This window comes from Ammodytes marinus (assembly GCF_949987685.1).
Source record: "Ammodytes marinus genome assembly, chromosome: 12".
NCBI lineage: Eukaryota > Metazoa > Chordata > Actinopteri > Uranoscopiformes > Ammodytidae > Ammodytes > Ammodytes marinus.
In genome coordinates this window covers 23,196,896-23,211,359 of record NC_137216.1, presented here as the reverse complement: position 1 = coordinate 23,211,359, position 14,464 = coordinate 23,196,896, and the positions used below count along the sequence as shown (strand labels likewise).

The following is a 14,464-nucleotide window of genomic DNA, read 5'->3' as shown; positions in this document are numbered from 1 at the left end:
CTGGGTGTTAGGGAAAGCACACAGAGGCAACCCCCTGCCATCAAAACACGCCACGTACCCACTAACACAGCCACAAACATAGTCGCAGAATAACAGTAGAGAAGTAAAAAGACAAATATTTTTTATTTTATTTTATTTTATAGGAGGGAGGACAGCTTGTCTCTCCCCAAATGCCCAAAACCAATGCTCTTTTCCCCATGTAGCTGAAGGTCGCGCTGCACTATAACAGGAACTGCTTTGATGCTTGCCAAAATATCATTAAGAACTTTTCCACTACCAGGATATTTAAAACAGTTCTAATTAAAAAAATGTCAGCGTGTCTGAAGAGGGATAGAGAGAGACGCACACAGACTGACAAAAGCAAAAAGGAAATGGGGGGAAAAAAACACCTAATTTTTTGAGAGACTGTCCGAAAGCTTTGAATCCCTTTCATTTTGGACACGTGGAGAGCGCTCCCGTTCGCCGACACACTCTTTAATCTAAAGTGAACAATGGACAAACAGGAAAATGTCTGAGGCAAGCAGTTTTGTTTTAGGGAGGGGGGGACGGGGGGTTGTTTGTATATTTACCTTAAAATTGAGCAGGCCCACAGCAGTTTCCACAAAGGTGACCAAGCGAATGGGTTCTGTCAGTGCCCGTCCTTTCAAGTTGCTCTGAAATCTGTCAACAAACTAAACACACAGGGACAATAATCCCATGCACCACTCATTAACGACGCCCGACGTTTTCGCACAGAGAAAAACAATAAACCTCCAAAACAATCACAGTAAATTAATTTGTTCTCACTGGCTGTGTGCAATCATAGTCATTCCGTTCATTAGCAGTTTGTTGCTTTGTTGAAGTATGTACATTCTCTGTACAATTTGCTGTTATAAAAAATACTTTTCAGATTTTTGAGTTTGAATTCATCTGTGATATTGCCGTTTAGGAAACACTGTGCTCTGGTGGACTGCACCCTCTGTAGAATGTGTGGCAATGTCCAGCTGCCCTCCTCAGTATAATTATATAGCTATCAACACTTTACTGGTTATATGAATGACAGACTGGAAAACCCACACCAACATACTGTGCTATTGAGGAAGAGTGACTATAAAATGGGAGAGAGAAATAAATTTAGCAGTAAAAAATACATAAATGATAATATGACATCTTTCAAAATCCACTGTGGGGTAAGAGACCGAGAGAGGTGGGTTAAAAAAAGAAATCTTAACGTGCAAAAAAAGTCACTCTTGATAGGAATCTTGACACCTGTATTACCTGCAATGTTCCCATTTCAGTCCTTATTCAGGAAAACAGCTATGAGGGTTCAAATAGCGGCAAGAGCGAAGCACAGCAGAGCAGCAACAAAAGCGGGCAAAATGAAATATTTTACATTATCACCAGGGTTCCCCCCCTTCGTCTGAAGTCTTCTGCTCTACCTTCTTTCACAGGCTCTGCAAAACTACAGCATGTGCTCCCATGAGAGCGAGAACGCATGTATATGCACATGCGCACGCTACGAGCACATGCATAAACACACACACACACACACGCACACACACACACACACACACACACACACACACACACACACACAGTGAACCAAAGAAGAAACAAAATACAGAAAAAGGGGAGAAGAAACAAGATTTGGGATGTCTTTGAGTATGTTTTACTCCCTACATTATTCTGTTTCTGGTTCCCCCCCTCCATGGCAGGGAACTGGGAGACTGGAGCAACAATCAGAGTGTGATGTGACACTTTGCTGAGGCCTTTATTCCGCACGACTCCTGCTAATATGCAAGCTCACCTAAGTAGGGCTTTAAAACCAAGTTTAGTGCTTTGAAGACCAAAGCATTTCAATTTTTTCCAACAGACCAGTTCACAGCTAGCCCTGGACTGCCGGTGGGGAAGCCCAAATTCCAAAATCTATCATCTGGAAACACACAAAAGCCCCCTCCGTCAGATATTTCCTTTCAAAGCCAGTCAAAAAAAAGAGAGAGAGGGAAAAAAAAGAAGAGGGTGCAGAAACTCAGAGTTGAAATGTCTAACTCCATGTCCTCCCACCCCACTCCCTGGCTCCCCGCTTTGACACACCAGGAAAAAGACAGATATAAATAACCTCAGGTACAGCCCTGCTATTTTTCCTAAATGAAGAGCAAAATAACCCCTTTGCGCTCGCACTCACCACTCTTGTTCTCAAATACTGAAAGAGTGGGGCCTCCATTGAAGGATTTCAACAAAAAAAAAAAAAAATAGGGGCAATTTTAATCATCTCTCCATTCAATCTCAGTTGGATAAATCATATCTGAGAGATTTGCATAAATACAAACCATCAAAGACTTTTCATCTTCAAAGAGGTTTTCAAGACCCAATAGGCTTTGTACTGTAATCATCTGAGGTCACAACCCTGTGGGAGCAAGGCTGCTATGGCAACATAAAAACTAACGCTGGGGGCTTAGCATAATATCCCCCCCCTCCTTCGCAAACACAGGAAAGGGGTGGGGTCTGGGGCGGGGGGGTCCGAGAGGGAGTGTGAAAAGAGGGTGTAGATAAACCTATTTCTGTGACAGAGGGAAACTAGATATGGTGCGTGTGCGTCTTGTGGGGAAACCTAGCTGATACGACACGCGGAGATTACCACCACGACACTGTGCCAGGCAAACTGTTACAAGGCCAACAGTGAGTGTGGGCTGTTTGGATTCTCCTTCAAAAAGGAAAACAAATGACAGCTCAATACACCACCGCTGGATAAAGAGCTTCCTAGCCTCTCTGATTACATGTTTCTGTCCCTCTGCTGTATTCTCTCCTCTTCAGCTATTATATACTTTGAGGGCCTGATTTACTTGTGCTATAGTCCTCGTTCATTGTCGGTTGTACGCATACAGCATCCATTAGCCGTCAATGGCTCTCGAAACTAGCACCCTTAAAGAAGTTATTCACTGCCCAATTGGGAAAAAAAATTGAAAGAGAAGAAAAAAAAAAGCCAAAATAACACCTCTTCTTTTGCCATTCAGAGCCACCACGCTACACAACAAGCCCCTCTGACAATTTTCGCCACCCAATCATTGAAAAAGGGGAAGGAGGGAGAGAGACAGAGCAAGAGAAAAGGAAGGCTATAGTGGGACAAGTTTCAATTAATTTTCTTCAAAAGGGGGCCAGATTAAATGTTTCCGGCCTGCTGAAGTGTTCATTTCACAGAGGGGAAGCGGAGAAAAGAGGGATGGAAAGGGAGGGGACAGGGAGGGAGGAGTAGGAGGAGGAGGAGGAGGAGGAGCGGGACAGGGTGCGATTCTTTCGGTCCCAGTGCACACACCAAATAGTGCGCTGGGCAAAGAATGCACACGGCTCCCGAATCTGTGTGAGAATTGTTCTTCGGACAAAAGGGAGGGAGTTACGCCTGTTATACACCAATAAGGGCCTGTCAGTCACACAAGGGCTGGGGGAGAGGAGGAAGGCAGAGCTAAAGGTTTTCCACACAAAGGGAAACAAGCAAGTCCATCTTTTAGCGACAAATCAGTCTGGAAGGTTCCTGTGCTAATATCAATAAAAAAAGAAAAAGAAACAAGTGAGGGATTTACTGCACTGCCACACGAAGAGTAGAGAAAAAAAAATCAGACGCCGCCATGCTTATGACACAAGCCTTAGACTGAGAATGCAAACACACACAGACACAGGGGGAAAAGCAAAGAAGACGAGAAGTTGGAGGGAGAAAGATGAGAGTAGATGAGTATATATATGAAAGAATGAATCAAGGCCCTATCCAGAGGTGTGGACTTGACCCGGTCTCAGGAGCACACATTGCACCTGCTAGTGCAGAAACACCACATCACACACAGTGTCAGGTCAAATGTGCCGACAGATTTACGGTGCGCTCAAAGTGTTTATTGTAACACGTTATTTGGTATGAGAAGGACAAATAATACATGAGCAGGCAATTATCTGCCTTTTAGAGCTCTCCAGATGCTCACTGAGATGTTTTGCTTTAACTCAAAAACCATTTTTTTTACAAAACTGAAATGAATGCAGGATGAAATTGACCTTTTTTTTAAGTGAGGAAAAGTAGCATAAGGGAGAAATGGCTGAGCTAAGGGAGAGAATAAGTGAACACCTGTCAGCAATTATACAAGGAAGGAAGGAAGAAAAAAAAGGGCAGCAGGAAATAGATGTGTTCTAATTAAAACCACTAGTTAAAAACTTCACCAAGTCCATGTATGAGTATGTGTAGATATATATGTATACTCATACATGGTCTGGGGGCAGGAGCAATTTTTATGCATATAAAAATGAAAAAGCCTGAATATAGGCATAGTTCTTTCACAACTTATTATCTCCCACTCTTGTTCCTCTCTCTCCCATCTAATCACATATATTTCCCCCTTTTGCTTGACCACTTATATCCCCAATGACTGTTACGAACATACAAGCTGCACTCTAAACAGGAAAGGAGTCATTTGAAATGCTCAGGTACTCTGATTGCTCATGTGAAAGTGTTCGAAAAGGGCAAGGCAAGAAAAAAACAAAAAAAACAATCATAGCTCAAGTAGTGATCGTCAATACAAAAGGCACCAATGAACTGTATTCAAATGCAAACAGCAAAAGGAAGCTACACAGTCACCTGGGTTCCTCCATGAGAAGTGAACCATATGGAGCTGATCAGAAGGGACCGCATTAATGATGTCACTGTCTCCTGACCTTTGGGGACCTGACATCCGTACTGCGCCCCTTTATAGAAAGCTAGAGGGATGGCCAAAGCCCAGGCAGTACGCCTCTTTAGCTGGAGCACAGGCCCAGTGGGCAAGGACACATTGCAAAGAGTAATTTGAAAGATTAAAACATAAACAAATACATACGTAGGTGATGATTTCAAACTTTTGTTTAACAGTTCTTTCATGTTTGCGATTATTAATAAACCATTTTAATAGTGCAACAGCTTGTAATATTTGAGGTTGACTAGGAATACCTTTAATCCCGGGAGGTGACAGGATAGTGTATAGGTATCAATTTTAGGACAACTGGACTTGCTTTGTCTCATTTGCTTTTTGACTTTGTACTCCTAGATGGTAAATGGTAAATGGACTCCACTTATATAGCGCTTTTCCCAGGGTTTTTCACAGACTCAAAGTGCTTTACATTGTTTTACACATACACATTCACCCAATCACACACACACATTAATTCACCAATAGCAGTAGCTACCACGCATGGTGCAAGCTACTGGGAGCAATTTAGGTTTCAACGTCTTGCTCAGGGACCCTGCAACCCAGTGGACGACCACCCTACCCGCTTCACCACAGCCGCCCTAGATATAGGTTTGTTATCTACTAGAACCAGAAAGTTGTAATACATTTACAATGCAAAATCTGTGCCTGAATAAGTGAATGTTTGCGGCATATTCTTATTAATTATACCTGTCTGCTTTAAGTTGGATTAAATGTATTCTTAGCTACATCATTACTTGTTAACCGCAGTCCCCAGTGAGTTCAGCATTGGCAGAAAGCACCAGTGTGTGTTATTTTACAGAAAGCTATCGGAGCTTCTAAAGCTAATCCGAAGAAATGTCATCCGTTCCTTGAGCAGCGGCCAAGAAAAGCACTCTGCCGGTCCCTGAGTCCTGCCACAGGGATCGATTCCCACTTTTACTGAGAAATGGGGAAAAGTTTTGTTATGATTGCTTTGAAGAATCCCGTGGTTTCCTCTTACTGCGGTGACTTTGTGTAAGAGCACCGCTGTGTTTTTTAAGACACCCAGAGGAGAAAGGGAGAAATGTCATGGGTATAATTTGTCTTGTTTAGTTTTTGTATGTATTGCGACTTTTGCATTTAATTTTTTTTATTTTTTTCGTTTTGTTGTTTTGAAAAGTAGTCACACATGGTTCTGGAAAAAAAAGACTACTCCCTTCAGCCGCATTTGACTTAAAGAAACTACAATAACACATAAAAAAAGTGATTCAATATTTGAAACTTACCCATTGCACCTCCTGTGTGTCTTCCACTTTGGGCAACATGATGGCAGGAGGAAGAACCTCGGCCTGCAGGATGACCTGGAGGTCAGCCTCAGCTAAGCCACTGGACACAGAGTTCACCCTCACACATTTCTCCGTCCGGCCCAGGTCCAGTTCAGCCAACATCCTTGGGATAGTCTCCCTGGCCTCTGTCTGCAGCATAACACACAGACAGAAATGTGGTGTAGTTGGTCAGACTACACTGGGAATCGAAATAAATAGTTTTGAGATTCAATCAAAAGGAAACATTTTAAAAGCAATCACAATGAAAGATGACTAATCACGACAGCAAAACGAAACTGCTAAGGCAACATGTATCTAGCATTATCAAAATCAACATTTACAAAAAAATACATTGAGGCAAATGAGTTCCATTCGCTAAAATAAGTACTTAATAAATAGTCGAAGACTGCAATAGAAGTCCAATTTCCTTCAAGGAAATGTCATTACATAAATTATATTGAGCATGATCATATGAATAAGTACCGCATTAAAGACACAAGTCATTTGTGATTAAAGAGGGGGCGATTGACGAAACATACATCAGTCTAGAATATATAATATCAAAATAAAACTTTAGAAGGTGGAGTCAGTGATTCTGGAAAGAATAATATCTCCTCATGATCTCTTACCTGTTCGCATACTGTGTATGCTAGGTTGTGTATCAACAATGGATTTTTTTCAATGAACACACAGTACGTACAGATAAGCGGATCATGGGGACATTAACACATTTTGACGAAAAGTGATTTCGACAAGCGTTCTCCAGAAATGGCTGATCTAACTTTTAACATTAAAATAACACCAAGCATCTGCATTCTCCCTTGACTGCAGTTCATCTATATACAGTATGCCACAGAACAACAAAACAGCGGCTGCCCACACAACTTTGTTCCCTCAATGCAGGCATTGTAAGTGCCGAGGAGGAAGAGAGATGGGGAGGATGGGTGGGGGGGAATCAAAGGAAAGCCTACAGTCCCAACTTCTATCAGTAACACAGTAGCACACGTCGCTAGATTCAAACCAGATGCTGGGCTTCCAGAGTAGAGAGAAATGGGGATGGAAAGAGGGGAGAGAAGTCCGTCTAGTGAGAGGAGAGAGGCTCTCTGGGAGAAATGTGGTCTGAGTTAAACAGCATGAGGAAACGGTAGCTTAGGAGTTGTCAGGTCAGATCAGAGGCCGAAGTCTTTGAGTGCTTGTGTGTGTGTGTGTGTGTGTGTGTGTGTGTTATGGAGATGCTCATATATATTGGCTTTTTTCCCCTCTTTCCACTAATGTTTCTAAAAAGGCACCTCAAAGAAAAAAATACCTACAAACTGATAATGATTACTTGGTGTACCAGAGATGTTTTGGAGGTACTTATGAAATGTGGGCAATTAAAGCACGGCAGCAAAGGATGGTGGGAAATGTGCGATCATGCCTTGTGATGGAACTTCAGACTTGATATGAACTTCATTTTGCAAATGCTTTGAAAAAAAAATAATAGACATCCGAGTGAAATATCTAAGGTCTGGCTGATCATTAGCGGACAGATCACTGAAGTAATGTGGGCATGTGCATGAAAGAGAAACTGTAGACAGATATAACGTGGAGAGACCATACATCACAATCTCTTGTAAAAACCAAAGTGGACTTGAGTCAACCTCAGCTTACAGTTGTATGAGAGCTTAGGGGGACCGCTCAAGGGTCACGGGACAGCTTCTGAGACAAAACAGCTCCCCGCTCTGATCTCCTGGAATGCAGAACTGTACTTGATATTACGAACTCCCCTCCAGTATCAATAAAATATGGTATCAAAGTACATATCAAAGATTTGCAACACATTTAATAGGGGTCATGAACGGGCGGGACCGCTGAATTGAATGAGACATGAGGGATTGTCACACCATATGATGAGTGCCCTGAGATCTCCCGACTCTTGCTCAAGTTCTGGCGTAACCCCTCTGTTACTGTCGCTCTCGCCAGCCAAGATACACCCGCGACTGTACTCTGGTAACTTGAAACGGTTGGAGCGATTTACGAAGCCATAATTCACCATTCATAAACCTGCTACTTGGAGGATAAAATTCTGTCGGTCCCAACCCCAGTTCATGGTGACGGGAGAAAACTGATCTGGGAGAACCGCTCGCTGCCCTCGTATGCCAGGAGTAACGTTGAGCCCTGACCAAACTAAATAAATAGCCATCAAAAAATGATCAAAAAGCATGGTTTATAACATTCAAAGATCAAATAGACTGCAAAGGGCCCCCGCTTTAAACGCAGCCTGATTTACTAGAAGCCTGCATGTATAAAATAATTTTAACGTAACCTGAGACTTCTCATTGCAAGGTTTGTCTTCAGCACATATTTCCCTTTTGCAATGATATTCCTGAAACCATGACGATATGAATGGTTAAAGAGATGGTCAGGTCACTATGCATCATACTGTCTTTTATCTCTCTTCCTCTCTAAAGTGAGAGAGAGAAATATTATTCTGCCCGACTCCGTGACCCCTATGGGCACCACTACTCGGGGCTTGAATAAAGCCCTTTGAAAGGGGAGACATTTTACATTAATGGACGGCCATCCAACAAGTTGCTTCAAAGCTCCCTCCCCAATCACCTGGTGTCCCATTGAGAGCGCACCCCGACGTCAGTGCCATCTCCTCTTTGATTCTCTCCATCATCCTCATCATTAGAAGCTGACACACAGGCGGGCAACGGCCGTCCAAACGCATACATGCACAAGAGAAGCGTTTCAAGTACAGAGAGCCTGACCTTCCAGGGAGTGAGGTCAGCTGCTTAACAAACAGAATACTACCGAGTGCTGTGTATACGTGACACAGCATGGCTACTGCCTTGTAGACACCACATTAGACTGGAGCGTTGATGCCGGTGTGTGTGTGTGTGTGTGTGTGTGTGTGTGTGTGTGTGTGTGTGTGTGCGGGTGGATGTGTGTGTGCGTGTGTATGTATGTGCGTGCGTATGTGTGTGTGTGTGTGTGTAGCCCACAGCGGGATCGACTTCCTCTCCAGCATCATATCATGGATGCCCAGCTCAGCGCCTTCATGCAGCTCGAACCACGCAATGTCAAACAAACGCCTCTGGAGAAAAACTGTGTGTGTTGACTCACACATTATTTCCCTTCATTCAATTTGCATTAGATCTCAGCGCAATGTATATACAGGATAAGGACAATTTAAGAGCTCATGTATTTTGGAGATGGCACAACGAGAGGGTAAAATTAGCCAGAGGCATTATCTTTTCGGTTGTCCATCTGTCCGGGCCATTCTTGTAAGCCCAATATCTTATGAACGCTTTAAAGGGATTCTCTTCAAACTTTGCACAAATGTTGAAACTAATTGAAGGATGAACTCATTAGATTTTGGAGGACATAAGTAAAAAGGTCAAGCACACTGTAGCCCCATGACCGCAATATCTCGAGAACGCTTTGAGGGATTTTCGTCAAATTAAGTACAAACTCCCACTTGAACTCGAGGATAATCTGATTTTGGAGGTTAAAGGTTACTGTGACCTTACATGTTGTGAGGTTGCAGTCACCTTGTAGCCACCTGCAGTTTCTTAGGAGCTTTACCTTCTTTAAAGCATTAGGGGAGAACGGGGTAAGTAGGCACACTTTTTACTCTAGTGAGAATTGCTTATCACCTAAACATCTTTCAATAGTCATTCCTACATTAAATCGAAGCTTAAGGTGTTGGCTTGAAATGTGTACCCCTCACTTTTTCTATCTTATTGTAATAAAGAAGAAATTAATCATCAAAGACACCCTTACACATTGTGACAACCAACCCCATCAAGGGGTCGGTTGTCAAACACTATGGGGTTGTTTGTCACAATGTAATCTTAATGGGAATACTCTTAAAAAGAAGGCAAGAAAGTAGAACTAAATTTGAAAGTTTAATTGCATTGTGAAGTTGACAAAAAGGCCTACATAACTTAATGTAGCCTTGGCAGCTGGTCTAGTTTGGGATGCACTGGGTTGTTTTGATTTTGTTGCCCTTTTTTCTTTTGCATGCTAGCTGCCTTTTCCTGCTCTATTCTTTCCTTCTCTGGGGTGTCAGTGAGGATACAGCTTGACAATTTCTTTCGTTATTGGGTTCCTTTTCTGGCTGCAGCCTTGAGATAACATGTGACAACCAACCCCCCAAAAAATGTGACGACCAACCCCAACTTGAATTTCTTGCTAGCATCAAGGCCAACAACCATCTGACAACTAATTAGCTTGCTAACCACAATCTAAACTATAGTGTACCCTTCACACTTTGTATGGGTAACAACTGTTTTGTTATAAACCCATTGTGTAAAAGCCTAGAAGAAGAATAATGAGGAGCTAAATATTTTCAATTTGACATGAAAAACACAAACGGTCGTCTCACCTCAAATTCAGCAGTCTAACTCCAAGGAAGACTATGTAGGTGACCTCTGATCCCAATTCTGGATATTTACATACCAACATTTCACAGACAGCGCCTTTTGGTTCCGAGATATAACGATTGTGACAACCAACCCGTGTGACAAATTACCCCGTTCTCCCCTACCTACTAAGGCCGGGTTTTGGCAAATACTTCACAATACGATACGCATTACTATACATGGGTCACAAATCACAATATGATATATCGATTTTTTTGAGCTGGACAATTACAGATATCAAATAAATAAATATCAGGATATATTGCCGAATCGATTCTTTTTAGCACAGCCCTATTGCCTACCTCCACTGTACTTTCACTGTATGGCAAATGTATGCCTCGCAGACACATATAAACGGCAGGTGGTAGTTCTAGTCTTGTATTGAAATAACATGTTGGAACAATATCAAAGCCTGAAAAGCAGCAAATGCATAAGACAAATGGCATAACAAAGGATGATTTACAACACTCTCAAAAACGACCTGTATGTACATTAAACCCAGTATGACTGACATTTATACAAACAGTAGAGTGTTGTTTTCTTATTCTGAATGTGTAGATATGGTTTTGTTTGAAAAGAGTGAGACATATTTAGTCAAAATGAGCCCAGTTGTTTTTCCATATTTTTTTTACCTTTTGAGAGCTGGGGTTTTGCGCCCTACTGTGCAGCTTGCAATGCCATTTAAAATGAGCTGTAGACCATCACAGGTGAAGGGCTGCCTGTCTGAAGTGTGAGTGTGCTCGCATTTTTCCTGTCTTTGTCAGTATGTGTGTGTGTCCATGTATGCGTGTGTTAGCCGGTTTCAAGTTATCGCGGATGGGTTTTGACAAGTGACATACTGCACTGGAGAAAGCTGGAGTGAGATGACTGACTAATTCAGGCTACAGTGATAACTGAGATGTAGCAGAGAAAGATACAGGCCTGCCCTCTGTCAGTTGGAGGCACACAGTGTTATATTTGTTATCCTGTCAGGGTTGACAACAAGACATAACTAGCAAAATAGAGGAGGAGGAATTTGTGAACTATGAAACCTGCTTGTGATTGTTGGTCAAAACCGACAGCCTGCGGTGGCAAAACAGCTAGTTATTACACACTATTTATTCAATTTAATTAGCCATGAAAATACTTCATCATAGCTCTTTGGTTACAGTTCATTACAAACTTCATTGCAATGTTTACTGGGAAATTAATTCCCAAGGCTATGAATCCATTTTGTTGGAAAAATGGAGAATATGTGGCTCATCATTCAGTATTTTTCGTAACGTATATAATCTATTATCTGTATTATTAAAATGATTTACTGAGGTTTGTTTATAGTGATTAAGCATCACAGGTTTTTCCTTTTTTGTCTTGTGATTTAGGGCTCATTTGAAACTCTCAGAACAGCTGTTTCAACCACCAAAGTCTGTCCAGGCTATCCACGACAACTAACATGACAGATTGTGCTCAGCTTAATGTCAAAAAGTATACATCTTTCTTTTAGATTTAAGATTGATTTTAAAGCTGCAACTTAGGTATGTTAGCAACTTACATTTGGCAGAAGAATAACAGCTCCAGTTGTCTCATGACTAAAAGTTTGGCTTGCTAATGTCTGATACTACACTCGATACTCGATGTGACTTAAGGCCAGCGAGCTCATGCCATTGGGTCACTGAGTATGTGCATTGGGCTGAAAGAAATGACATATTGAGAAAGCAAAAAACATGACCTATGGCTGGTTGAAGTTGCAGCAAAAAATGGTCTTTAACGACTTAGAAAACAAACACAGAGCGTTGTGTTTTTTCGTCTTATTGCTACATGAAAATGCAACTTTAAAATGCTATATTTTGGTATATTCTGTTTTAGAAATGATTTGCCCTAGAGTAGAGTATTTTCATATTCAGGATGAGCCATGATTCAGGACATGATCATTTCAGGTGTCTGTGCTACAGCAGGACTCCTGTCAAAGCTGCTGAGTCTAGCTTCTGACCAGGTGTGTAGATTTTGTATAGGTCAGCACCATATTGCTGAATCGGGCCAATCAAAATGAAAATCTTCCCTCCTAATTTACCTTAAGGGTGACCTGTTATGCTAAATGCACTTTTTCATGGTTTTCCAACGTTAATATGGGTCCCCGGTGAGAAAAAAGCAGCACAATTTTTTTCCTACACCTACACTTTTCTGAAAACCTGTGTTTAAAAACACCAGTCAGATGTATCTCTGCTTATGACATCTGGCTCTAAAATGGAGCGTTTCAGACAGGGGCCGAAGAGACGAGATTATGGGACTGTGAGAACTGTCAAGGTTATTCTTGGATAACACCATGAAAACAGTTTCTAGTAAAAACCCAAATCAAAATGGTTTACCTGAAAATTAGAATAATATGGCAACTTTAAAAGATGCAGTTCCTCTGACTGGATAGCCACAATAGCGCTGCGTAAATCAAAAGTTTAATTTACTTTTATTTTACTTTTTAAATACAGCTAACACAAAACAACATTTTGTAACACAATAATATTATATGGTCATATAACCACGATATGATTCCACAGACAGCGATTATATTGTCTATAGCTCTACCATATCGGGTTTAGGTGGACTCAACAAAAAAAGAAAAAACATTTTACAAAAAGTTTGTGGGTAAAATTTTAATATTTATTTATTTTAATAAAGCACCAATTACCACTTAATAAGTGAAAAATAAGTTTTCATGACCTCATGGAATGCAGTCTCTTGTAACCTGCGAATGTGGCTATGATATTCTTGAGGCAATAACATTGAAACTAAAGCTGGACAATGTGGGGAACAAAGAAGTCTTGGCCGATCAGCGAGGATCGATTTCTTCTCAACTTGGTGTCACAATCAGTTCACAGGACTAACGTGTGAATAAGGTGAAGGAGGCGTGAAAACACAAGTGAACTGCAAACGTGTTGTGAGGGCAGCATGTGAAAAGTGCAACGGATTCCATGACGACAACAAACGGCCAATGAATGGTGCATTGGGGTGAAGTTAGAATATGTTTTGGCAGAAGTATAGGATCATTTGAGTTAGTTTTATACAGCTAGCCAGCATCAGAAATGTAAAATGTCTTGCAAAATAAGGAGGTATAGCATTGCTTATTTTTCCTCCCTTGTGTGCCAACATCTGCTACATTCCTTTCGTCCTGTCATTCTTTCATGTTTTCCTCTTCTCGTCGCCCTCTCCATCATCACTCCTCACACTTGGGTTACTATCCAAGTGTTGCGTTGCGTATTCCACGTAGCACCGAGCGCTAGCGGGCCAGTGAAAACACTAATGTGTAACAGGATAATGAGACGGGGAGAGAGGGCCTCTCTGTTCTCCATGGCTCAGCATTTTCTGATCCCTCGCCTTTAACCCTTGGTATATTGAACCGCTGTGTGTGTGTGTGTGTGTGTGTGTGCGCGCGTGCAACTTTCAAAAGACAATAAGAAGACCTGAGAAAGGTCACATATGATGCCCGACATTATGTTAATAAATAAGAAGACGAGAGATGAGAAGCTTTTTTTTCGTTGCTTTAAATTTCACACACTTTCAATGCGCTGTAACGACGAAAACAAATACTCTCCACTCCTGAGCAACACATTCTAATCACAGCACTGTCATCACTCTCCTATGCACCCTGACCTCTTCCTGGCCTATCATACCTTCCCAAGGGACTCCATCGATACCATACAAATAACACTTAACACACACGTACACTGTGACCAACAGTAAAGGTTTGGAATTGTAGGCCTCTCCGATATGGCTTCACCTCCCATTTGTGAGTCTTGGCAGCCTAACTGGGAGTTTCTCTCTAGTCCCCCGGGTTAACGTAGGTGTTGAGCGCACAAGTATACAAACACAAACATCTGAGAACATATACATACACGGATGTAAATACACACACACACACACACACACACACACACACTTAATACAAATGTTCAGTATTCATAATTCAACGGCATGGCTAACATTATTTCCCAGGAGCTCTTTCTGTCATGAGTTTAGTCATTCGAATCCACTTAAATGGAGATCAGATCTTTCAGTGTCCTCTGGAATAACACAGTGAGCATTGAACTGAGGTCATGTA

At 41.7% G+C, this 14,464-nt stretch overlaps 1 protein-coding gene across 1 annotated transcript in view; it reads right to left on the bottom strand.

The window, feature by feature from the left end:
* Window positions 1-14,464, bottom strand: part of clybl (citrate lyase beta like) — a gene marked incomplete at its 5' end in the record, with an annotated part of 62,455 nt that overhangs the window by 9,493 nt on the left and 38,498 nt on the right. The window contains 2 exons of the mRNA XM_080038689.1: window positions 570-671; window positions 5,945-6,133. Of these exons, the coding sequence (XP_079894815.1) occupies window positions 570-671; window positions 5,945-6,133 (291 nt within the window). The remainder of the gene's footprint in view (window positions 1-569; window positions 672-5,944; window positions 6,134-14,464) is intronic.